Raw genomic sequence first — 27,777 nt, 5'->3', positions numbered from 1 at the left:
TCACTGACAAATATTTTTTACTACCAAGTGAATTTTTGCTGAAATTAAGAGGACAGTCCTATTCAAAAATCTGCAGTAATACTTTCAAAGTTAAAACTTCAGGCTCAGATTGAACAAATACTTCAGTAAACAACTTTCTATAAAAAAATGTAGAAATGACACTTTTACTTTTGAAATTATACAGCCCATTAGAAATTATGGGATTAGTTACTGAGTTTTTGGATGAAGTTTTAAAGAAAGAATGAAGCAAAAATACAAACACTCCACAATGAACATGTATATTTAAGAATTTCAGGCAAAGAAGCCCCAGAGATAATCTAATATTCAAAATAAAATCTTATTTCAAATTCCACTTCTTTATAGCTTGTCCTGGAAGGAAGCAAGTAAAACATACAGTATAATATTTCCAGAAACCTGACAAGGAGCCCAACAATCTTCAGAAAAGTGGGGGTGGGGGGGAAGTACCAAAAAAACCCCTCACGAAAGTACAGACTGAGCTAAATTTACTGGCACTTCCCTTGCTGGCAGAACAGGGCTGGGACAGCCTAAGAAAGGGCTTCCTCATGGCATTCTGGCTTTTTTCCTGGTTTTTAGCAGAAGCAGGAAGTCCACCAGTGAGTAGAAATAGATAAAAGTTGGAAAATGTTCATTTAACTGTTGAACAAACCTACACTGGGGGATGGAGGCGGGAGCAAAGTTTTGAATTCACATCACCACTACAGAGTCCACCTCCAGAGTGTCCCATGACCAATCTCCAAGCCATGAATTCTGAGAAAACCACTTGGCTGCATACTTGTTCATCTTCACTCTAATCCCTGGTAATCTTCACCGAGGGCCATGATCCCACATCAACAGCATTACAATATTCTATAACCACTGGATTATTTCACACGCACTGATTTCTCCCCAATGTGTACATTTAGGCGTTGACAGTACAAGGTATATTCTGTACTCTCTCTTGAACTTAGCAGGTTTTGACAGATTTATGGAAGGACAGATGGCCATTACAGGCTGAAGGCTGACAAGAGGCAGTTCAGAGCATTGTTAACACACTTGCACAAACTCTCAGCAGTGCAGCGCTGTGCAGAATGTAATTCAGACTATAGCTTTTTTATTGCTGCCTATTTTCTTTTGTCAAAAGAGCCTGCTGTGCACAGCAACAAATGGCTGCCATTACCCAGAATGTAATGGGTGTCAGACAAATCACGTAACACAAACAATCAAGAGTATGTAGGTCATATTTCAACAGAGCACAACCTTAGCAATATTTATGATTACTGCATTGAAATGTGCTCTATAATAAACAAGTACCTCTACATCACTCACACTTATGTACTTCTGCACAGCAAATCTGTTAGAAGTGGTACATACTCTACAATCATCCCCCTTAAACAGTCTTTTTTCTTTTTAAAGTAAAAGGCAAGTATTTTTTCATGACATGCTATAAAACCATTTTCTTTGTAGGGACTTTTCCTTAATTGAATAGCTTTGGTAAATGGTACGTTTGCACTTTGCATTGCTCTGTCTATATACTACGAACTCACTCAGTGATCTTGTGCTAGAAAACAGCACACATCAAATTGCCAGCACTGCTGCCAAAGCAGCACCATCCTTCCTGTGTCTGTGCAACAAAAGGTGTTTGCATACATGCCAAATCTGACACCTTGGCCAAGCAACTTCTTCCCAGAAAGTCTCTGGGAGGGTGAAACTACTTTCAATACATTCCAAAACTCTACTTCAAAAAAAAAACTTGCAGTGTAACTCACTTAGCTCAGCCAGGTTGATAAGCAGAAATTAGGGGAGTGTCTTTGCATTGAAAGTGGTATCTGGACTTCTTAGGACTGATTTTCAATGCTGTTTTATGTAGAGACATATTTCTAAATCTCTACAGTAACTCAGCATTCAAATGTTTGATGGTGCTTGCTGTGTTTTGAGGGGCCTGGTAATTACTGTCTTTTGGCAAATGCAGCCATGGAACCTTTCTGCATGTACACTGGGCTTTTGAGAGGCATTGCAAACGTATTCTTTCATACCTTTTGATTTTGAAAATGGATTGTCAAGGGAAACATCATTTAAGGCCACTTTAAACACTGACCACAAGGTAACAGCTCAATTCAGTAGAAAAAGAGTGTTTGTATGGCACTAGATTGCAGAAGCTAGGAAAATATAATAAAATTAAATAGTCATCATATAATAAAAAACTACATGCTTGTTGAATATTCAGTTTAATCCTGTTGTCAGTGCTGGAGAGAATAAACACAGATGCCTGAAAACATCAAATAATCCACTAGATCTTGTTCCCTCTGGACAACTCTCTCCATCTCACATCTCAATTTATCAGAAATCATTCTGAGGTCAAAGAAGTTCTTAGATGACAGATTTTAAGTGTTTGTTCTGACAACTAAGAGGTAATACAAATCTAGAGGTGGGCAAATAGCAGGGTATCAGTATCCTCAATGATAGTCACAAATTCCAAATCACTCTTCAAGCTGATTGCATACATCAGCTTTTCTGATGGCAAAAATATAGCCTTTTCTGCCATCTTTTCAGAAAAATCAAATTTTTCTGCCAAGACCAGTGAGGAGTTTTACACGACAATAAATTGCAGGGATCTGTATCAAATGAGAGACTTTTCACCAAGAGGGTGGAAATAGTCTTCTAGTTACTGATTGAGCCTTAAGTACATAAACCAACTTCATGTACTAAAATGATGGCTTTGAGTATTTAGGTGCGAAGGCTTAAGAAGACACAGAGAACAGAGACAGATTAATTGAAGCCATGCTATCTAACATCTGGCATTCAGAAGTTTGTCTAAGACAATCAAAAGTCTAAAAGCCCTTGACTGCCAAGAGAAACACTATCTCCTTCAGAAGGTGTCTCATCCTCCTACAGTCCCTGTGCTTGCACAGTCCCACCCGTCCCCCCCTATTCTGACTGGTAACAAAGAGGAAAGAGGTAACACAGAACCATCCCAGATTTCTGGAAGAAACTGGAGAGGTGCAAGCCCGTGGCCTCTTTAGCAAGGCACTGGCAGTGCAGCTGGCTGTGGAAACAAAGAGAGATGGACCTCTTCTGAGCCTCTTACTCAGAAGACTCATCTGACACAGGAATTTAATTCACTAAATTATCATCACCTAGGAATCCCTCCATATCATCATGTTCGGGCCAGGCTTCCTTAGAGTAACACTAGAATAATCAGCTTCAAGAGACAGAACTTTAGACAGCAATCCACTTAGGACACTCATTTAAAGTGTATTGAAAGAATTCTTATGTGTGGAAACACTTCAAAGAATATTTGCTCCTTATAATTTGACAAATCAGTGTTCTGACAGTTTTAGGGAGGACAAAGTTACACTCATGACTACAAACAGATCTGTTGTAAAGCAAGATATAGCATTGGCAAGAGAATGGTTTCCGTTTGACTTTAGATACATGAATCCAAAATGTGTGTGTGACGAAGATTGATGGCTCACGTGGGAAATGTTTTTATATACTTATTTTTCTGGTCTATAGTTAATTCATCAGTGAAGGAAGCAATGTTGCTTTCAGCAGAGAGATCAAGGGAGTTGCTATTTATATTAAAATACTTTGTGTTTCGATAGTGCAAGCAGCACTCCTAATGGTCTTTTCAATTCAGTAGTGAGATCAAGGTAACTCCTATTTAAATTATTATAAATAGTGTTTGTACAGTGCAAGCTGCCCTATATAAGGACAATGAGCAATGCGGTTATCTGGATAAAATTTGGAGTTGCCAGGGTCTCACTAAAGAACTTCAGGGTATTATTAATCAGTACTGCCACTACTTTTTCCTTATTTTATTTTTGGTTGTTTTTTAAACTGAAGTGGGTCCCAATTCTGCCATGATATACATACACACACACACACACATATGCTGTAAGTTCTTCAGTACTCCAGGCTGTTGCTATTATGTACTTTGCTTCCAGCACAGGCAGACTCAGGACACAACACTACTGCAGTACAAATGACTTAAAAAATAAGACATGCATCTTTTTATAGATTTACATACATGCATGAATATAAAAATAAAAATCATGTGAATATGCAGGCAGAGAATAATAGAGCTATCACATGACCTCCTGAAACCTCACCAGGCATTGTGAACACCGGAGCAAGTGCAACATGAAGTCCAACAGCCACCATTATGTACACTGCTTGGTAACACTACCCAGCTCCCTGGCCACAAAACACTCCAATTATTCTTCCTGAATATCATCAGCTTATTCCCTACCTAACTTCTATTTATTTCCAGAGGGCAAAAGAAACCATAGAATCATAGTACAGCGTTCCTGTTTACATATGTGCCCAGTCGTGCTGTTTCCCAGCTCCTGTTGCTTTTTTTTAATGCACCAGCTCTCCTGGCTGTGTTGTCCAAGCAACTACAGAGCAGTTTTGTTTCCTCCTCTGTGCACAGCTGATGGAGCGGAATGAATTTGGTAATACCGAGACCATTCCTGTTGCCACCATGGACGCAATACTAGAAAGACTATCCAGGGGTCAGACTGACTCCCAATTTCTGTCTAGTCAGCTGATGGGAAAAACAGGCTGCTGACTTTTTGGCTGGGAGAAAACACTGCTTCCTTCAGTGATTTCAACGGCTGCTTGTACCACTCTGCTGTAGTCACCTCATCTGCCCCTTTCTGTTGGCAGCACTAAGCACTGACTTATCCATGTGCTTACAAATGGGCACCCTTGTGCAGACTTGCTGTCCAGTAGTGACGGAAGAGGCTTCTCCATGCTTCACTTCACTCCACTTATTGGCACTGAACAGGATTATCCTCCTGCATACAGTGAGTTCTGCCATGTTTACGTTGGTCTTGCAAAATGAAGATGTATAGAAAGAATGCTTCCTTTTGTCACGAGAGCAATGATTAAGACTGCGGGCATTCAGGAGACAGCAGAGAAAACTGTTCATGTTTTAATGCTGAACTAATGAAAAAGTTTCTGAAAAAGTAAAATCATGGTTGTAGGAGGGTGAAAGCCCAGTGTACCTACCCAAACCCAGCTTGGGTCTGCTGCCACTGAATTCAGGAGCACCAAGCTAATTTGTGGTACCTGAGGACATTGCAATACACCCCTCACCCTCAGTGCTAGAGATCACATATTTTACAATCTACTGCTATCCTGAGAAGAACACATGCCAAGTACATCTCTTATTTTTCAATATTACACAACTGAGAAAGAAAATGGGCTTGGCAATCGCTCAGGTGGAGCTCAATGTGCTCTTTTGTGCGTGGCTCTGGACACTTCAAGAAAAGAGAGGCAAAGCAGAGTGCAGAAGAAAGCCATAAAACAGATCTGAGACTGAAGGAATTGACTTCAGCAGAAAGAAGAGCATATGAATTAAATGATTGATTAAATGGGTGGTGCGTGAACTAAACCACTACATGATAAAAAATCCCACAAATCTTCAAAAGGTACAAATCCAGGGATCAGAAAGGAGGAGGAAGATAAAGGGAGGTTGCGTGAAGTGTGTTAATGGAAGAAAAAGCAAAAGCAGGAATATAAAATGAATACCACTTTTTAAAATTACCTCTAAGCTATGGAACGGTTGCTCAGTGGTAGAGGAGAAAGCTGTTATTTGTGACATATTAATCTAGAATTGACAAAGCACTGAAACATGCAGTCATGTACAGCCCTAGACCAGCTTGGAGACAGACCGAATGACATAACTTTTACATCTGTAACATCTATTACACTGTGCTCTGGGTTTTGTCTTTGAAAGATAGTGCTCAGCAGTACACAAATCTATGGGGAAATGGAGAAATATAACAGATAAATGGTTTCATTCATATTTTCTCAGAAATTATGCTCTCCTGTGTAGGTCTGGAGCTGTATTTTCAAACACATTGCTTCCCACGTAGCTGGATAAAAAGTAATGCTAAAGTGCACTGAAGTGAACCTGCTGGAGACTTCTGTGAGATCTCAGCATACCTGTGGTATATTAAACAAACACACACAAGCCATGCTTAAAGGAAGAGCCATCATTCTGCATTTCTCACCTGCAGTTCCAGAGAGTTCCACACTTAAGGTTTGTTCAATAGTCTTGTTCTCAAATGGGGAACCCTTGGGATCACTGGAAGACAGGGCACATTTATAAAAACAAGCTGAAATGGAGTTGCTGTAGCCAAAATCTACTGAACCCCCCTCCCTTTTATAAATGTTTGCACTTTTTAGTACTTACTTTGGTGACTCGGGTGTCAATGGAAGTGATAAACTTGTTGGTTTGGCTAAAGTAAAAAAAGAAAACAATTATGCAATATTTAAACACTCTGTACAGTATGCTGTAAACGTTTATTTATACTTAGGCATTGGAAGTCATTTAGGCATTGGTAGTCATTTAGGGCCAAGCTCTGATAGTTCAATCGCCATTTCAGTGTATCTCAGATAAATAGGGACTCATCCTGATTCCTTATTTACTAGTACCAAAAGGGTATCTAAACTTCAACAATTATTTACATCAATTACCCTACCTCTGAAATACAGTACACAACCCAAATGACAAGACCCTTTCAGAAGAAGAGTGGTACATGTTAAAAATCAATGAAGAACTCTACAGGCTATACTGTGAAAATGTTACTTCTCCCAGTGTTAATTTAGACTACAGTTCACGTTTTATTTGGAAACAGGAGCGGCAGAATAACTACAAAGTAACAGAACGTTATGAATATTCAGTTAATTTTACTTCTACAAGATACAATTTTATATATAGCACTGAGAATAGGTTGTTTCTATGAGGCCAGAGTCCAACCAGTTATAGTCCAAATTTTTGCAAATTAGCCTGCAAACTATGACAAACCATGGACATAGTCACAGATGGTTAAAATGGGGTTGAAGCTCTCAGCACTACAATCCCAACATAAGCAAAAAACAAAGCTCTGGCTGTCAAAATGTAAGTCTTTGCAGCTTTTACTCGTGCAAAATTCTGTTTTCTCAGAGCAAGCGAAGAACCAGGATATTGTAATACAATTAAGATTCCTTTAAAATTAAAAATTACAGTACTTGCAAATTTTACTTTTCAGAAGTTAGATTGATGTTTTAAACACAGAGAGCATTGTAGCAAGAACAACAGCAGGGGATCTCTTCTGCAGATTAATTACTTAAGACAAAATGTTCCCCTTGAACACTCCTGCACTGCAGATCTTTTGTCCAGAGTGTCACTACTGCATATTTCATATTCATTACAGGCTTGGAGCTCCCATCAACATTAAGGGATTTTATATGCAAATTGATTACTTTTATATGCTCTAGAGCATTCTTGAAGTAATATAATGTTTTTTAAAAAATTAACTCAATTATCAAGAGCTGCACATTGTTTCCTCTCCTCCCCATATGAAAGTTAGGAATGGAAGCTCAGGTGTTCACCTCAGGTTCACCTTCCTCAGAAGTCACTGCTGGAGTGAGGAGATGCACCTCAGAGAGTTATTTGTCTGGTCCAGCACTGCCACTGATTTGTGCATTACACCAGGTGCAGTAAAACTGAATGGAACCTGACACATCTTTGTGTCTAATTTATATACATCTAGGAATACTGATGTTTGCCTGTGGCTACCTAGAGGTAAAACTGGCTTAAAAAACCCCAGATCTTGCAGTAAGGCTCTGGAACAAAGTTTTATACAAATGTTTCATTTATTTTTATTTTTTTTTATAAAAATCTGCATACTCTTAACCAATTTAGGCTAAGGAAGCTGAATGTGTAAAAGATATTTACGTCTCTAAAAACTGTCCTTCTAGCTTTTATTAGCCCCATAAAATAGTCCCACATCAGAATATACACATACTCAATTTTGAAGCACTGAGGCACAGTGCAAATCTGCCAGAGATGGGCACAGAATCAAGGCATTATCTCACACTCCCATGTATTAATTTTAGGCAGATATCACTGATCTCTCCCACTGAGAAGTTCGCATACCAAAACACCCATCAGTTTTCTTATTCCTAGGCAAGAGCTTGACCAAACACTCTTTCTGCAAAGGATTCATACTCACATACAGCTATTGATAGTGTAAATATTTAGCCAAGGCACTGTCATTTTCCATGGTGCCTGTTTATTAGAGTTTCAAGGTCTACTGTGGTCTGTTTTTTTCTTATTAAAAAGAGTTCACATCAAGTTGCTTGTCCCTGTAAACTGAAAACATTCAGGTTCAAAAGAACTACGTTTCCTCATGGGCAAATTTCAGTGCAAAACCACAGATGATCTTTGGCATGAATGCGTTTGTGGACATTCCCGTGGGTTTGCAATATGTTTGCAACAGTAACCCTAAAGGAAAATAACATTCCACTTACCCTTTGTGAGTTTTCTCTAACTTTGAAAGAAAATCTCAGACTGTGACAGTTTTTATAAAACAAAAGGAGTCAATTTTCTTGGCTTTTGATTAAATGTACGAACCAATGACTGCAGGTCTGCAAATATCAGTTAAATTTGATTCTGCATGAATTGACTGTCCAAGCTGAAAGCATTATATTCTTGTATTTGTATTATATGCAAATCCACTGATACTGAAGCTATATATTGGTGTATGAGGCAAATTTGCTGAAAAAACAACATTTCACAAGCCTTTAAATTAAGGCACAGGAAAATTAAAGAAGAAGGTAATTTCTCTCTGCCTGCAACTTCACCTGTAAGACCACTAAATTCACAGTTGTTAGCTCTGTGTCCCTCTGGACTTTCGTAACCTCTCCTCCATGCTGTTTCCAGAACCCAGCGTGCTCTGACTCTTCAAACTGAATCTACACAATTGCTCAGCTGGGGGAAAAAGAAGCAGCTCTGATCTGAATAGAAAGACTTTATAATCTGCACATATGTTTGTGTGCACACACATCTATGTATGGGTATACTACACATGTTCCTATGGCATGTTGTACACGATACACCTCATCACCTACCACCTTAACATCCAACAGTGTTATTGTAACTCCTGGCAGTTCTGTTTTTCTGTACCATTGAGGTAACAGACCCAGGTTTCACATGCAGAGCTCAGTCTGGATTCTGCTGTGAAAGCAGACTGCTGAAGCCACCCAGGAGGAGTGGTAGTTGGCATAAGGAAGCTTTAGGGGCAGTTGGATTTCCTTCTTATGAGAAGTATTGCTCAGATAATTTGAGACCGCAGTGGAGAAAACCCATACTTAGAATGTCAGAATGTGCAGCTGCAAGAACAATATTAAGTGACAGGAAGGGAAGATTATTTTTATTACATTTGCTTATACTTCCTAGTGCAGAATGAGAAAACAGATTTGATGGAGGCTGAAATACAAGAAAAAAGGAGAGGAAAAGAAGAAATAACATACAGTTTACATCTGTTGCTTTGAAAATACCAAACAACACATTTAGGGTCACATCCTGATCTCTGCTGCAGACAGGGAACTCCCATTGACTTTAGTGGAGTCATCCAGGATTTGCACTGATGTGTCTGAGACGGGCACATAGCCTTCCAAATCCCAGGTCAACATAAATACACAGATGTATTTTAAAGCAGCAATAACTTAAAAAAGCTCCCTTTGGGTTCGTAAGCTTTTACAGCTTTCCTTTATCTTGGGAAAACAGACACAGGAAGAGAGAAGAAAAAGTGAGAGAGAGGGCTTTAAGTTCTGGCATCTCTGTCACAGAAGCTACTTGTAATAGAGACCAGTTTTTTACACATCGGGGACACTAAAAGTCAACACAAGTGTTAAGTTTTGACCATAAAGAATCCAAAAACGAGAGAGAAAGATCAGGATGGCATCTAAACTTTCAACTATTTACAAAATAAAATTACAAACCAGCATTCCAGCTTTAACAGGAATGACACATTTATTGTTTTCTCTGTAGCAGTGAGAGCACTATTTATTGTCTCTTAAGGGCTATGTGGCAGGTTAACAATGCCTTCAGTTTTACTCCAGCAAAAGAGAAAGCAGCTCACTAATGAACTGGCCTGCCGAGCTTGTTTAGGGGTATAATGATTTCTTGGTGGTACAAGAATAAGTGAATAAGTATCTCCAGCTAGCTTGGTACATTACCATACGGTATTTGTTAAACTTTTCCTGAGATCCTTTTCTGAGGCTTGGGGCAATAAATAAAAGGATCAAATATGTCTAAAAGCTAAATCTAGCTAACTAATTCCAACTTCATTATACTGTTTTAAAATTCTCTTTACACAGAAGAGATGCTGGATTTCCAATACTAATCCAAAGAACAGGAGTATTGAGGGCATTCCCAAACATGGTACTTCAGCTTCCCAGCCTTACTGCTGGTACCAAAGCTGTATTCTGCAGTCCCACACCTACCCTGCAGATGATTTGTCTGAGACTGCAAATGGGGCTTCCTTTTGGAGGTGCATTTCTCTTTGCTGCTGTTCCTGTTCTCTGCTGGTTTGGTCTGAGGAGGATCATCATTCGTAGTCAGATATTTGAGAAGTTCAGAGCAGGGACGTCTTTGAGGCTTTTGCTGTTGACAAATGCTCTTCGCTTTATTGCTCCATGAATTCTCAGTCTTAAAACAGGGTAGAATAAAATAAAATAAAATAATAAAATAAAATAAAGCTAAAATTAGTGAGCTGAACCTTATCAGAATGGATATAGGTTTTCTGAAGAGATGAGATTTTCAATGAAGTGTTCAGTCTAAGTGTACTAGATCTATGAGCTGTGAATAACTGTTTGCAGAACAAGGAAAGAAAATTACATTTAAAATTCCTAAATGACATTTATGCAGCTTTTTATTTCATTTCTCCTACATTGCAATGTTCCTACTCAGCAACATGTAACTAACAAGACCCTACAGCGCCTTTACTGTGAACAAAAAAATAAGCTGGTTTAAACCTTAATTTGCTGCTGATTGCTTGGGCCTAGTATTCACAACTCTCTTAAGTACCCCTAAATGGCCCGTTTTCAGTTACACTGAATGGCAAGACAAACATTGTTTAATACTGCCTGCTAACAGAATTATGTCTAAGCCCCCCATTCCATCCAATCAATGTCTAATATACATCTTTTGCCAAGAACCCAGTGTCATTTGTCTTAGTTCAGACAGCTGGGAAAATGGCAGTCCCACATCCTGGAGTCACTCATAAACAACACCAGACCATCAGCAAATTTTATCACACCCCGTCCTACTCTGTGTATCAGTAAAGTAGGTAAGAGTAACAGACGGTGTGACTACAACTGAACTCTGCCAAGAGAAAAGGCACAAATGAAATATTCAGAGCATAAAAGAGCTCAGATGATTCTCAGATGAACTCAGTCTGTAACTCACATTTTTTAAAAATTACTTGCAAGATAGTAAGCATATTAATAAAATACATTCAGATCTACTGCTTGTTTGATCGCTAAAAGCATAAAAGACCTTGTTACACCCTCTTTTTTTTCCTTATTATAAAGATTAAGTTTGTACCTTAACAACCACAGGGCTTGTTCTGATCCTGTGATTAGTGTTTGCATGGTTTTGTGTGCTGAGACCACTGCATTCATTGTAATTTAGCTGAGTGTTGGCTGGAGCCAGCAAGAGCTTCTTAAGCTACAAACACATCAGGGAAAGGGAAGTGGAAGGAAAAAAGTAAAGTTACACATCTATGGATTAAAATTACTTATCAACATTTTTGCATAGTTCCTTAAAGTTAGTCGTATTGATTTCAGCAAGCAAAGTACAATAAAACAAAAAGCAGGAGTTGATATTCCTCAGAGTAAAGAGATTTCATTTTCTTCTGTCTTGGCAGCACATTTCTGCTCCCTTTACTGCAGTATACTGCAGGACAAGCAGATATAACAGGGATCTCGGATTTCTGAATCCATGGCAAAATGAAATTCTCAGTGATCTGTATGACATGAAGAGGCCTCTGATCTACACAGAGACATTAACTTTAACAGACTAACAGATACAGCGTCAAGATTCAGGTACCTGGCTCTGTTCCCACTGAAACCAGTGATAAGAGGCTTTCAGCAGAAACAGAATCACATCACAGACTAGATTTTCTGAACAAAATGCATATAATGTTTCACCCACATCCTCATCCAAGGTTCAGTTTTGCCCTGGTTAGCACTAAGCTGGTGCTTACTGGTCAAATCAATGTTAAAGACATAAAATCAGCCCTGCATCCCAATAGACTCACTGGGCCTTTCTTCACAGATCACCAAAAATGATATCTAAACATACACGACAAAAAGAGCCCCGAGAAATGAAATATGAATTAAGAACCATTACCCCGACTTATCTGAATAGAATGATAAGCAAAAGTGTCAGCCCCATTAGTGTAAGACTTTCAAAAACAGCCTTTTCAACAACTTTTTAATAGACTGCCATATTAATCATCCTATGGCTATTTGGTGGGGGGTTTTCCCCCGCTTAATTTTCTGTTCTTTACTTGATTTTCCTCTCCAGTCTAAATGAAAAGTCCAGACCTTACTGTGACTACATCATACCCATGCAGCGGGTAGCCAGAGGCACATCCAATTCCTGTTAAACAGTAGGAAGGGTTCTTACTAGAGACGGCTCTTCTGCCTCCTGAGTTGGAGGGGTGCCGTCGGGCATTGGGGAGGGACTAGCGGCATTTTCGTTGGTCACATCTCCATCTGTCAGTGCATCAAATGAAGGCAATCCATCCTCATCCACAGGGATGCTGTCCAGTGTTTCAGTGAGAACAGCTAGCAAGTTTGCCTCGTTCTCTTCATCTATCTTCTGTGGGAGAGGACAAAACAAAAAGAGGAAGCAGGTGAGAGAAGGAACAGAACGATGCCTCTGTATGTGAACAAGCAGACAGCACGTAGTCAAACCGACCCTTGAAACAGTAACCTGAAACAGAATCTCAGACGATGTAACCAGGTACAATAAAATGGTCCATCTCTGTTCAAAAGAAATCTCTTTGCACTCATAGTGTATTGCTGATTTACCTTGCTTCCACAATTCTTTTTTTTTTAATCAGGTATTAACAATGGTAAGTAATCATCCACGGGATTGTATTACAGGATGAGCCTAAAATGCTGACACCTAATGATGGTGTCAGCCCAGACTGTCTCTTTCTTTTGCTCTTAGACACTGAAGACCAGCTAATTGACCTGACAAAATTACAAGAATCAGACAGCTAATCAGGACACCAAAATGAATCACAATAAAATACAGAAAACCTCATTCACATATATGGTCCAGTGTACACGAGCAAGGGTTTCCCTTCCACACTTCTGCAAATCCTTACTTCAAAACCAAATGAACAGCTTCTCATTCCTGAGTATTCTGGTGTAAGAACAGCCAGCAGCACTCACATGGTAAATGACAGGTTGTTTGGGGTTTCTTTTAAAGAAACGTATTAGGCAGGTTTCCTCTGAAGTTGTCCTTTCGAGTTATGTCATTTGAGTGCTCAATTCACTATTGTATGCATTTATCAAATTCCAACTGCAATTATAAAAAGTAGATTAATTTCTAATCAGATGTGGCTGCAATGTTAATTTATATCTTATTTCAGCAACAAGAGTTCTTTTGTCAAATTGAGCAAATTTAAGTGCCTCCTGATTTTTTAATGAAATATAGTCCCTACTGTATATTAAGATACAGATATTTTGAGTGCTGAGAGTTAGAACTGAGAAATAGAACTGTGTAAAAATCATTATATTTATTTTTCAGAAAGATTGGAAATTGATCTTGACAGGTCAATTATCTAGGACTCCTAGGCTGATCCCAGCGCCATCGAAGTAAATGAAAAGCCTTTCACTGATTCAAGTGATATCAAATTGGGAGTTTTTCCACCTTCCACCGGCTTCAGAGTAGCTCATCATGTTCCAGGTTCCCACTGTGAAAAAATTTCAGCTAAGTTCAAATCTCAAAGTGTAAAAGTGAACTAGCAAGACAAATAAAAAATAAAAAAAATAATAATAAAAAAATTAAAAAGGCAACAGCAAAACATTGCCAAGTTACACTTTGGAAAAAAAATAATCAAGTGGATCTGGGCATCCCCTTAGCATGACTTTTTCAGTAATACTTTTATCTAGCAGACTCTGTACAGAGATGATCATAAACCAGACAGATAATTGCTCCAGCTAGGCTTCTTTGCCAAATCACACCTCACGGCTTCTAACATAAAAGCTGCCTTTGAGCTAGAAAGCTAAGACAGAGCACAAACTGTTCTGGTGCTTACAGCATCATCTCCAAGAAATAAATAAATACTCAGGCAAACTAAGGTAAGGAGAAGCATTTATTTAAAAGGCCTAAAGGCACTTGGCCACAGAGAAAAAGTATCCAAATTTTGGTATCAGGTGATTTCCACCATACTAAGCAGACATATGCATACAGCTCTAATAATTCTCAGTGTGTAGAGGATGGAAAGGCAGAAAGGTGACAAATAAAACGATGCTTCAAATCCATCTTCTCACAGCCACTTTCTGAGAGGAAAAGAGGAAAATTATGGTTTCACTTCTAGAATAGCAAGATTAGGCATTATTGGGCAAGAAAGTGTGACCAACGTTCTTTCCCAATGGCATTTCAAGTCCCTCACAGGTGGTGTGCTGAATGGTGTGAGAGCCAGCCCTCAAGCCTAGGGTGTCCATGAGCTGGTTTGGCTGCCTGAACCCCAGCCTTACACGAGGAACTTTTTCAGCAAGTCCAGCTGGTGGGGCACACTGCTGAGCCTTGCATCTCATAAAGCTGACAACAAAGCTGGAAGTGTTGCTATTTCTAACAGGGAATGCCTTCTTTAATAATAACATGCTAGAAAAAAACCTGATATTTGCTGTTAGGTACTCAACTCTCATGCTTTAAACAGACATTCAAGTGCGCTGACATTCAAGAACAGAAAGTTGAGCAGACACCGGTCCTCATCACAGCAATTTCAATTAGTTTTGTACAAGTTTCAACATTCAAACACCCCAGAGAAAGCAGAGGATGTGACAAAGAGGACTCTGTTAAACAATTAATGTCACTTTCCATTATTGCTTCAGTCCCAATTTACAGAGCAAATAAATCAAAGTCACCACAGATGAAGCACACTAGCTGGCTAACACATGTCTATTCACAAACGACATGGCAGCAGGAACACATTAGTCAAGAAAATGACATTGCTAGATAACCTTTTAAAGGTTTAACTATGCTATTGCTCCTAATTGTCCTAAATTACTGTTTATAAAGAAACACAATTATTAGATACAGCAGAAATGTGGCTGAGGAGAGATGCAGGGGGAGAGATGGTTGGGTACATCAACGTCTAAGCAATAATCACTGAAGCAGCAGCGTTCTCCTTTGCTATTGCAGCCTGAGTCTTGGTGTTGACAGCACTGGGGAGAAGCAACGCCATGGCCAAATGCAGGCTCTTTCACAGTTTCAGCACTGTCACTGCAGAAGTTCACATTCCAGACTGGCATCCAACCTGCTCATCACACAGGCTCAGAGGGACAGGAGGAGCTGAACACCTTCTACCTCTGCTGAGGCCTGAGAATGAGCCATGTGCTCTCTGGAACTGATTCTACCATGTCCCTACCTTCATGCAGGATCCCACAAGAAGGATTTGCTTCACTTTTTAGGAGCAGATCCAAGGTATTTAGACTACCTAAATGAACTAAAGTGTGTAAGAAAAAGGACCAGAGGATAATCTCAAATGCAAAGCTGCATGGCAAATATATGCAATTATTAAACTTTTATGAAAACAATTCATAATGACTGCATACTAACTTGCCTTTTTAATGCAGAAGCAGTTATGCATCTCTTCTAAATCACACCATTATGTTAACATAAAGACACTGGGGCCAGAGATGTTTTGATCCCTGTAAATTTTCACCCAAATGAGGAAGGCTAGGAACACAAGTATGACACTGAATGCATGTGCTTCTGGGTTTCTGACAAAAGAAATTTCCAGCATATCCAGAATGCCATTAGCTCTGAAAGGAAAAATTTGGCATTTGTGTCACTCTTTATGGGTGATTGCAACAGAGGTAACCTGCCAGAACACCAACCAATCCTCAAACGTGAGTAATCTAGGAGTCCAAACACCATGGAAAGCTTCCAACTGTGTTCTTCTCTGCTTTTACATGCTTTGCTCTAATTCTTTAGTATTTCTGCAGCACTAAAAATAATTTTCTGTCTGAAAACACTGTAATAGTTGTGTAACAATCTAATTGCATTTCTGCCTTCAGTAAAATGTCTCCAGAGATATTCTCTCTTTGGCCAGTGAAATGAGTTGATAATTTACCAACGCAAAGGTATTTAAATCCTCTACCCCTGATGATTCCTTCTCTTTTGCTTATTCTGACTATTGATGGATCTGGGTTTACCCTGTGGTTAGCATTTTACGTCTGTAATACCTGTTACTTGTTGGCAAGTAACACAGAGGCCATAGAGGCCAAAAACTGAGCTGTAACGGAGGCTTGTCCATGTTGCCATTCACAGGCATCTCTTTAGGGTGCATATAGGGAGCAAAGCAGTAATTTATCCTTAAATTTTCTTCCTTTGAAAAAATCATGCGACATTTTAAAATCCCTGTCATTACCATTAGACTGGGTTAGAGAAAACCTAGGAAAACTTGAAATCCACAAGTCCATGGGCCCTGACAGAACGCGTCCATGAATGCTGGAGAGAGCTGGCAGACAACACAGTGAGGCTGCTTCATGGTCACCTTTGAAAGGTCATGGAGATCAGGAAAGGTATCTGAGGACTGCAAGAAAGCAAATGTCACCCCAGTCTTCAAAAATGGCAAGGAATCATGAGTGGGGTCATGAGTGGTATCCCACAATAGTGGCTCACCCACGGAATGACTGGCCAGTCAGCCTTGATCCCTGAAAAGGTTATGGAGAACCTCATTCTGGAGGCCATCTATACCCACATGGATCACACAAAGGCGATCAGAGGTCAAGCATGGTTTCACTAAAGATAAGTAAATCATGCTTGACCAACCTTGAGTCAACCTGATTGACTTCTATGATGAAAAAACTACCTGGATGGATGAGGGGAGAGCAGTGGATGTTGTCTACTTGACTTCAGCAAGGCTTTTGACACTGTCTCTCATCACATCCACATAGGCAAACTCAGGAAGTCTGGGTTGAATGAGTGAACAATGAGGCGGATTGAGAACTGTCTGAACAGCAGATAGTAGAGGCCTGTAATCAGTGTCCTGGGCTCTAGTTGGAGGCCTGTCACTAATGGTGTCCTCCAAGGTTCAATACTGGGCCCAGCACTGTTTAATTTATTCATTAATGTCTTGGATGAAGGTCCAGATGCCTCCTCAGCAAGTTCATGGGTGACACAAAGCTGGGAGAAGCTTTGGGCTGATCCCTCTGAGTGATGTGCAGCCCTTCAGAAGGACCTGGACAGGTTGGAGAGATGGGCAGAAAGGAACCATCTGAAATTCCACAAAGGCAAATGCAGGATCCTACACCTAGGGAAGAATAATCCCAGGGACCAGCACAGGCTTGGGGCCAAAGTGCTGGAAAGCCCAGCTCTGCAAAGAAGGACCTGGTGGACACCAAGTGTCCATGAGCCCCCAGTGCCCTTGTGGCCAAGAGGGCCAATGGTACCCTGGGCTGCATTAGGAGAGCACTGACAGCAGGTCAAGGGAGATGATCCTGCCCCTCTACTCAGCCCTGGTGAGGGGCATCTGGAGTGCTGTGTCCAGTTCTGGGCTCCTCAGTAAAGAGACGTGGAGCTCCTGGAGCAGGTGCAGTGGAGGGTGACAAAGATGATGAAGGGACTGGAGCATCTCTGTTATGAGGACAGGCTGAGGGAGCTGAGCCTCAAGAAGACACAAATGAAAGGGGAGCTCACCAATGTCTGTCAGTATCTGCAGGGAGGGTGCCAGGAGGATGGAGCCAGGCTCTGCTCAGAGGTGCCAAGCAATAGGACAAGAGACAATGGGCAAAAATTGATGCACAGGAAGTTCTACCTGAACATGAAGAAGAACTTCTTTACTCTGAATGACAAGAGTACTGGAATAGGTTGCCCAGAGAGATGTTGTCTCTGGAGATATTCAAGAACTCTCTGGATGCAGACCTGTGCCACATGCTGTAGGATGGCCCTGCTTGAGCAGGGAGGTTGGTCCAGCTGACCCACAGTGGTCCCTTCCACCTGTGTTTCTGTGATCTCTTCTAGAACACCCTGAAAAGCCAGTGTGCAGATGTCCTGACTCAGGATTATCCTGTAGCGCTTGTCATCAGCACAGGTATGCTGATCCATTCCAGAAGAGGGTCAAGCCCATCTTTTAGAAAATCTTTTCAAAATATTAATAGTATCTCCAACATCTTCCCTTTGGGTGACTTCTCCTCTCCCTTTCAATTGTGATTAGTACATGCACAACTTCTGCTGACTATATCTCAAGGAGTGAAATCAGCTAATGAATGATGATGCTCTGAAGTTTCTTTACTGACAATCTGAATAGTGCAAGGCCCCATTGTGATTCATACTGAAAGATCAGGATCTAAACTGCCTTATTAATCCACAGCCCCAAGGAGCTGGGAGCAGTGGCAGCTTGCCACATCTTCATAAAAAGCCCAGGAAACTTCGGGACAGATCCACAGCTGGTAGAAGCTGTCACCACTCCAGCAGCCCAGCTTGGTAAGCAATTCAGAGCAGCCAGGTGTACCAGAACTCACAAGAGATCACCATTTCAACATATCTACTCATTTCTCTTCATCAGCCTAAGACCTATTTACAGCACAATTAAAAAAGAAAATAAAAGACTGTCCTCCAGCTGAAAATATCTGAGTGATCTAAAAATACTAATACATTATGGCACTAGTTTCAAACAAAAAAAATTTACTTGTGAGCACATCATGGCAACAGGACTTAATTCCTTAATGACAGATTTTGGAGCAAGGATGTCCATAAGATTGTCTTTTCCTTAAGAAATGAGGGGTACAGATTCACCCCTTTTTGCACATATGGATGCAGAGGCACTGAAAAGCTCATTAACACCACTCAGGCCCTGAGCACCTCCTGTCAACCATGTCAACCATGCAGGAGTAGGGGCAGATGGTGTCTCAGCCCTGGCCCCACAAACCAAGCTGTGTCACAAGAGGAAAAGGAGCCATAGGCTGGACAGAGGCACCGGGAGGGTAGGAGGTGTACAGGGATTAGGATGCAGGCTGGTTGGTAGTCTTACTCCTGATAGAGAAAAATGAGAACTGAAATCAAGGATGATGAAAGGGAATGAAAGCCCAAATTTTCCCTCTTCTGGTACAGAAGGAGCCAACCTGCCATGGCATGGCACAGACAGAGCTGTCATGTTGATTTTGCTGCCTTTTCCATGTGCTGTCCAAGGCAAGGACTTCTTTCTCCTCAATTTAGAGCTGGCTTTACCCAGGGCCAAAGATTAATTAGTGGTCCAAGTGGTGAACCACTTGTTCCACCTTACCTGCTGCTCAAGACCAGTCCCATGTCCTTATATATCTGAAGAAGTTTCTCAGCTTTTATTTTACTGTTCAACTGCTTTGCAAATCCTTAGGCGTCCTGCATTGTCTTACAGTAAAAATTCACATGATGCATTTGCATTAGAACATCTTTCCAAGGTCTGTTACTCTGGTCCCCAAGAGACACTCCCATAATTGAAATGCTTAAGTCCAGAGCTATCAATTATCTTTAAAAACAAAATGGAGTCCCACTAGGAGAAAATTACAGTCAGATTTCTTTATATGAAGTAGAAATATGGGGATTAATTATCACCACCCCTGTGCAAATGCCTTTAGGGTATGGAAAGGAAACAAGATATTTTCTTTTCTTGAAGGAGACAGCTATATCCTCACATGCACATGCAGGCAAAGACCACTTGAATCCAGAGCCTGCCTTCTGATTTCAGCAGCCCCACTGCCCTTCATATGGAATGTAGGACCAAACACTTGCTCATATTTACATTAAAGTTTCACTCCAGATGGATTTCTCCAGATATAGACTTAAAACAATGTGCTCTAGCATCCCAAAATGCTCTCCCACAGAAACAATGTTAAATAAATACTGTGATTCTACACACTGCAGGTAATGCAATGCCTAATATCCAGAGCTAGGTCTCAGAGGGGCACAACCCCCCAGCATCGCTCCCAGGAACATTATGGCACCACTGGAAGGATCTGTTAAATCTCCACAGGCTGAAGGAGATGGGAGTACCAGCAGCATCCGTGCTCCCCCTCCCCTCTTCAGGGTATAAAAACATAAAAATAAAATGGAAGGGAACGGAACAGAACAGAATAGAATAGAAGTAGAATAGAATAATAAAATAAAAATAAAGTAAAATTTTTTTCATCGTCGTTATCAACATACTGTTTATTTCTCAGAAAGTTTTTATATGTAATCTTGGTAACTGAACTCAGATTGCTTTCTCTCTGTGAGATGCTCTCCTGACACTGTAAAACTTCTGTCTAGTACTTGGTATTAAAGCGTCACAACTCAAAACTACAGCACAGACCAAGTAAGTGAGCCACTACAAATAGGCTTTTCTTTGAGACCATGCCCTTGTATCACTGGAAGTTATGCTACCATAGCTCCTGTGGGATGGACTGCCTTTTCAAGTGAATGATCTAACCTTTCAGCTGTGAGCTAAACATGTCAGTTTTAAAAAGTCTACTGAATATTCTTCTACCACAAAGTCAAAGAAGTAATTTTTTATACTTCTAATGAGTTGCTGCAGTTCAGAAGTTTCCATTACAGCCTGAAAATTAAGTTTATAATAAACTGAAGACTATTAATTGACTTACTCATCTCACTAACATGAGGATCTAGCTAACAACCCATGCTTTACATCTTTTGACCAAAATTCATTCACATTTTGCAAGCCATTGCAATTTGATTTGTGTAAACTGCATCCTTCCCCTCTATCATAGTAATCTTTGATTCCAGAGAAAAGATAAAACAAAAACAATCTCTAGGGAAGCTATTGTGCTATTGACTGTATTATGGGGACCAATGATAAGATACTGTGCTGGATTCATTTCACCGGGGGTAGACCAAATACCAAAAATTTATAGCAAGTGAAACCACAGAATCTTTGCAAATGCAGTCAATTTGACTCAGTATCAAAAGGTCACTCAATTCAATTTATACTTGATCCTGAGCACAATATTGAGAAAACACCTGAAAACAAATCATCAGTTTGGGCCTCAACATTTGCTGACTATATAGACTAATTTGCTGATAACTAAATAAATGCTCTACCCATGTTTCTTACTGAGTTAGCTCACCCAGGGGGGCTTTTTAACTTCTACAGGACTTGACACTGTAAATGAAGCATGTGTCTGTAATACTGAGCGAGGCACACCATGGAATTACTATTGTGTTGTCTTGTCCAGTGCTCACAAAGGCCACCTGGGCTTCATGGGTGGGGAACTGCAGCAGGAAAAGATCTGGCCTGTCTTGTCCAGACCACAATGGGCTAGGTTTGAGATGCACAATGAAGCACAAAACTCCCTCTGTGTTTCTGGTGGGTAAAACCAAGAGCAGGGAAAGTGCAGAAGTGCAAAACAAAGAAAGCGCCTGATGAAGAGCCACAATAAAAAGAAAGACTGTGAGTTCTTCTTCACTGTGCAAGAGTGAAGCCAGAGAAGCTGGGGTGGAGGTGAAGTTCCCTGTCTTCCAGAACTGCTGGGGAAGCACAGGTGAGCAGAGGAGCGAGTGAAGGGGAGCAGGACAGGTAGCCTGACCTGCATGGGTAGCTCAGTGCCCAGGCTGTGAGAGGTTAGGCAGGCTGCCTCTGAGCTCACCACCCAGAAGCTTTGCCACTTGGAGCAGCAAATGGCTCCTCTTACCCACCTTCCCTTCCCCACACACAGACTGTCATTCAAACGTGTAATAAGGTCCTAAGCAACAACGCAGACAGCGTTTTTTAATTATTATTATGCACATAAATAATATACAGGAGGGTAGAGAGTTAAAGATCCTGGGGCCCCAGTCTGGACAAGCTCTAATACAGAGTGTGTCTTGTATAAAGAAGGAAGAAGGGAAAGGCAGGGTACAGCTTAAGGTAGGGAAGACATTTGGGACTCTCCTGTTGCAGAGCTTTCAACAACAGTGTCAGCAGTATTTCAGTCCAAGGAGTCAAGCACTGCTTGCTCAGATTTATTTATTTACTTGATTTATGGTCCATGCCCACACTAATCTCTCTATGCACTGACATAAGATTTTTCAACATTCATATACCTTTGTAAGGCAGCATAGCATATCCTGGAGAAAAAAAAAAGCTACATATATTTTGCAGTGCTGATTTCACACATGTAATTGATGTAAAAACTTGTTTGTCCTCTTTATCATGACAAATATCTCTAAAAACCGCACTTGAGTGGCAGTATGGACTCTTCCCTTGCCAACAAGAAGCATTATCTTGTCACTTTTGTTCATTCTCCATTTCAGTGCTGCATTTCCTTTAGTTTTAATTATAGTGGATATGTCAGGATGTCTATAATCATCCCTACTTCTATCTTGAGATTTACGACTCTAAAGAAATACAAATTTAAAGGTAAAATAATACACAATATAACAGAGAGGAGTTTTCACAGATTTTTAAATTTTGTTCATTTATGGGGAGACTGTTTTTGTACAAATTAAATATACACCAAAAAATTCCTTTTTAAGCTACAAAATAAGACACTTCTATCTGGTGCTTTTACTGTTAGAAAATTGGAATTTAATTTGACCAGGAAATTAGCATTTGTAAAGTATCAACTTCATTAAATGCTTTTTATGATGTTTTAATTTCTCAGCGTGTTCAGCTTCATCAAGCCTAACACATGCCCATTGAACAGGTATTACAAACACAAGTCATGTCTCACAGGAAGAAAAGCACTGTTTTCCCTTACAGTTGAAGCATGAGTGGATCACTAGATCATTAATACATCTGGACTTCCCATCACTTTTTATTGTAGTTTAACTGGATGGCAGCTATCTGGTTTGAGCTGGTTAAAAGAGTTTACTCAGATACAGCATAAAAACTTGTTTACAAGACTAAACATGTATTTCCTCTGTATATTTCACCTCTGTAGCTATACATTATTTTTAGATGGCACAGCAATGTCCTTCAATGTCCTCCTTGTTTGTACATACTAGCAGATGCGTTGACTGACACACATACCATTTAGAGAGGTGGTTTAGATAGATAAAATAAACCCCAGGTACCTGTACTATGAGTGTCCTAGGCTGCAAGCAATACAGGCTCCCTTATAATGAAGTCCCAAATGAGAATGTGGAGATCCCGTAGTAAGGAACATACTAGCAGGTATAGGGTTTAAAAGCACAGATCACAGGTGAATTTTGCCAGGCTTTTCAGAGTACCTTCACAGTCCCACAAAAATAAAATGAAAGCCTCTCCCAGCAAGCAGATAAATCCTCACCTCAAAAGGCAGTGATTGAACAGTGAAACCTGGTAAACCCCTACAACCTTCAGGATGAGGAGATGCACCTGAATTTTCCACCAGTTAAACACTTAGATATGTACATGTCTGATAATATCCTGAGCTATGTATCTCCTTGATTTGTCATTCAGTGCTAAGACTTTATTGTTTGTTAATCCTATTTTGTATATGCAAATAGAATTTAGAGTAGAGACGGTGATTTTAAAACAGAAAACATAAAAAAAAAATCACAGAAGAGCTATCTGTTGCAGTTTCCTCCAGGGCATGCCCACCGTTGGCTTGTTTCTAAGTTTCCTGGAACCCACTAGTCTTCACAGATAATATTAATAAAATGGGGTTGACAATAAAATGTAAAGCTAATTTGCTAGTTTACGTTACTATGTCCATTTCCCCATAACCAGTCTGGCAGAGTTATGTAGTGCATGCAAACTGTGGTGCACACTACAGTTCCCACTGTAGTTGCCTCTCCTCTATTTATGCCCTAGTCAAGACTGAATTTATTGCTCATTCTCTGCTAGTCTTTTAAAAGTCTGCATGTTCTTGATCATGAGCCCTCCATCTGTGTGATGTAAAAGACTGCATTTTTTTAGTGAGGGACTGATGTTAACCAGTCCCTTTTTCACCAGAAACGGCAAAAATCAAACTGGGCATATTTTTTTCATCCTCTTAAAAGATGACACAGAACAGGCAGTCATGTCCAGATGTACTTAACAATGCACTAAATAACATTATTAATTAGGCCATAAGTTCCTTTAGACAGGGACTGTCTTTTTGTTATGTGTTCACACAACTCCTTTCACAACTATGTCCTGCTCTACCACTGGGCTTTGAGATGCTGCTACAGCACCTACAATAAATAATTTGGGGTACCTCTATTTAATCCTGCTGGTAACCAAAAGAAAAAGAACTTAGACACAGATGTTCAGCTGCAGTAAATTAGGGCCTCTCCACAGGTTTTAACAGAGATATGCAGATTTACATTAGCTAGGGACCTAGTCCTCTGCTCTATGTGCATGTTGATGCTTAAGCTGAGAACAGCAGCTCCTACACTATGCATCTGTACCAGGACTAACAGCAGTCCAGCCACAGGCCAGCAAGGGCTAATTCTCCTCCAAAACCAAGTGGGTTTTGCAGCTGAGCGTTACCTTGTTACAACTAAGACACTGAGTTTTTAAGTGACTTGGGCTCATCTTGCCTACAAAGCGGTACATGCTGTGCTTGCAATCCCTACTGGAAATACACTGACATTATTTGTTCATGTCAAGTGCATCTTCAGTTTAAAAGTTATCCCTGATGAAGCTAACACAAATTATAATTTGAGCCTGCATAGCTGCTAAATTCACAGCCAAAACCCCATGGGATGTGCCTAACCCCAAGAATAATAAGAAAATTGAAACCACTTGAATACTAAACCAGAGATGGGACCCTGCAGATCACTGGGTTCAACATAGTCTACTTTTCTTGGCTAAGGAAGCCTAGCCTCCCTTTGTACTGAGATATTTTCCCCTGTTCTTTCAGCACCCAAACTGAGGGTGAAGAAAGAGTGGAAGGGCACTACAGATTGAAAAGAGTCGAAGATGAGAGTGTCCATTGCTCAACTGGCTGAGAGGAGCGGGTGGGACTACTCATGTTTAGGAAGCAATAAAATCCTATTTTGTAAATGTACATAAAGATTACACATGCTACTGGGGGTAGGGGGGGGAAAAGCGGGGAGAAAGAGAAAGCAGGGAGACAAGAAAGTAAACATAGCTGCACTTGAGTCTACACACGAGGGAGTAGGGGAAAGGACACCCTACCACACAGTATTTCTAATAAAAAAGGACTAGCTTCCCATAAGTGAGCAATATTGCAGTCTTATCCACATGAAGCACCAAAACACCAGAGTGCAATGAGCACCACAGTGTTTTACAACTGCATCTGGCCTTGGCCCATTTTGATGGCAAAGGGTGCTGTAAATCCGAGTGCTGGTGGCACGGGGAGCACAATGCCAACTCCAGCTTGGCTTCCCTTGGATTAGAGCATAACCTGGCAAAGCCGATGGAGTTAAACAAGGACAGATTAAGTGTAAGTGAGAAGGAAATCAGACCCTTTATGTCTGCCCTTCCTCCCCTAAGAAAAACTAAATACATTCCTTTTTCTTCAGACACATCAATAGCAATAGCTTAAACCGCCCTGATCGGGTTTCACCATTGGCAATGCGGAAATGTTTATTTCCATTAGGCTGAGTCTATAAAATCTTCCTTTCATTCCTGTGCTTCTACCATTTCCAAACAGCAAAGCCTGACAATTTAGTCTCTGACAAGCAAGCTTAATACTGAGACATTTTGAAAAAAAAAAAAAAACCATACAAAGAAAGCTCTTAAGACAAGATAGGCTGAGCGTTTGCACCACAAATGGTTTGTTTCAGCTATCTCTTTGCCTCCTGTAAGACGGAAATCAGACAGCTTACTGGCTTAGCTTGTTAGGCCAGGTTAAAGGGATGCAACGCTGAAAGGCTCTTACAGAAGCTTACCCTTGGACTAAAAATAGCAGGCACTAGAGAATTATCTTAAATACTACCAAACTTGTTCTGCACTGTGAATGCAGATAACTGTAATATGTTTCCATTTTTGGTAGTTTTAGAGCTTTTTTTAAGTTATGCTCGCTTTAGCTGACTATTTAATTAGTTTCTGATTCTATTTGCCATTTTTTCTCTCAGAGATATAGCCTGAGGGGTATTTTGCCTATGAATCCTTTGTATTTAGCAGTGTTGCTATTGTTAACATCTAATGAGCTGTTGGATTTGCCAAACACTCAGTATAGGTACAAACGCTTCTTTGAAATATAAATGTTTAACACATAGCAAATAGCAAATCAAAAGATACTCTAATGCAGCATCCTCATGCTCTCATTGCGTGTCTCATCAAAAGAGAATAAAAATAAAAATCTCCTTTATTACATTTAATTCTGGAATTCAAAAATGCGTATTTGAGTGAGACAATTTTAGCTCCTTGTCCATGACTTTAGAAGAAAACTAAATGATTTTTAGTACCACAAGAAGACTTGTGCATATGACTGAAGCTCCACAGTCTGACACGGATCCCTGCCAGATGAACTGTGGAGCTAGCAGTGTTTCCTTTGGAGTAAAACTACAAGATCCTACAATCTTTAATGAAGCCACCTCATCTTTAAAACACATAAATTGAGATTTTGGTGGGTTTCTTAGGCTACGAGCAGTTTCTCTTTAAGCTCTGTTAAGCAGGATACCTGTTCATCTGTTCCTCGCTGAAAACCATGACAAGATATCAAAAAAACCCCAAAAAACTCCAAAGCAAAGCACAAATGTCCTCTGTCCTTACATACATTTCACTCGTGCTACAGCCAGTCTGAAAGACATCACCACAGAAAGCAGTCATGCGGTGTAACACCCCTGCTGCTGCTGTTGCCTCAGCTTTGCACCTCTGCAGATAACACCATTGTGGGTACTCCCTGTACGAGCTCAGATCAGAACATCACAGGATTGAAGCAGCAAGGGCCTCTCCACACTGATTCCTGCCCACTGCCTTCCACACGATGCCCCTGGTACTACACCAGTCTTGGCATCCAGATTATTGCTGTAACAAGAATATCAAATGGAAACTGATTCAGACACACATTTTAGTATGTTTTCCAGTACTTCTTCCTTCCCTGCAACTCTTTAGTATAAGTAATTTTTAACATTATTTTAAAATCTCTCTTTGAGTGAAGCCAATTTCTATACAGAAAAGCAGGGCAAGGTCAAGCTAAAAGCCATCCATGCAGCTGAACAGAAGTGTCTTCCCTTACTGGGAAGATATCACATCCAACTGCTTTGGAGCTGGTAGTTTGTCCTCTCAGACACCATTTTTCTTTTGCTTTCTTTTCAGGGTGAGGAATGTTTTTACTCTTAAATAGTGGTGGATTCACAGATTCACTCACCAGATATACATCCGGTGTCTTTCTAAACTCAAAAGACAAGACATGTGGCATAACCCAGCCGCATGTCTTGAAGTTGCCATTAAAACCCTCCATATGTCTTCATTTGGGAAGCAAGTTTTCTTTTTGAGTCAGGAGTTAAGTTCACAGACTCTCTGTCAAATAAACAACATGTCTGTTGTCATCTGGCTGCTGAGCAAGTCCTGTTTTTGAAAGTATTCACTCAGTGATTTTAGATATCTATCTCTCAGCCTTTCCTTCTGCTGCCATACAGCAAAAATCATGCTCCATCTTCATTATGATCATTAACATTACTATCCATCTCCTGCAATTAGAATTTTTAAGTAGCATGCCAGCACTACCAAGGAAACACCCCTACTACACTGAATGATCTCCAGTCACATCTCAAGGGAAAGTATCTGCAGAAAGTACTCACAGTTCAAACAGAGAAGATCAAGAAAGGAGGATTATAATCCTTGCTTTATAGAAGGGGATTTGAAGCGCACAGATTAGTCAGCTTCTCCTGGTCAGAGTGCCTGTAGGCCTTAGTCATGG

General features: G+C 40.3%; 1 protein-coding gene across 2 annotated transcripts in view; it reads right to left on the bottom strand.

Annotated features, from left to right (window-relative positions):
• PPARGC1A (PPARG coactivator 1 alpha) overlaps window positions 1–27,777 on the bottom strand; it is a 365,445-nt gene that overhangs the window by 20,325 nt on the left and 317,343 nt on the right. For both annotated transcript variants that reach the window (XM_015625124.3, XM_033513571.1), the window contains exons 3-7: window positions 12,470–12,664; window positions 11,384–11,506; window positions 10,282–10,486; window positions 6,203–6,248; window positions 6,021–6,094 (exon numbers count right to left, since the gene is read on the bottom strand). In XM_015625124.3, coding sequence (XP_015480610.1) covers window positions 6,021–6,094; window positions 6,203–6,248; window positions 10,282–10,486; window positions 11,384–11,506; window positions 12,470–12,664 — 643 coding nt within the window. The remainder of the gene's footprint in view (window positions 1–6,020; window positions 6,095–6,202; window positions 6,249–10,281; window positions 10,487–11,383; window positions 11,507–12,469; window positions 12,665–27,777) is intronic.

This window comes from Parus major, chromosome 4 (genome assembly GCF_001522545.3).
Source record: "Parus major isolate Abel chromosome 4, Parus_major1.1, whole genome shotgun sequence".
In the NCBI taxonomy this organism is placed as follows: Eukaryota; Metazoa; Chordata; class Aves; order Passeriformes; family Paridae; genus Parus; species Parus major.
Note: the sequence above shows the minus strand (reverse complement) of the source record. Positions and strands in the feature narration are given on the sequence as shown.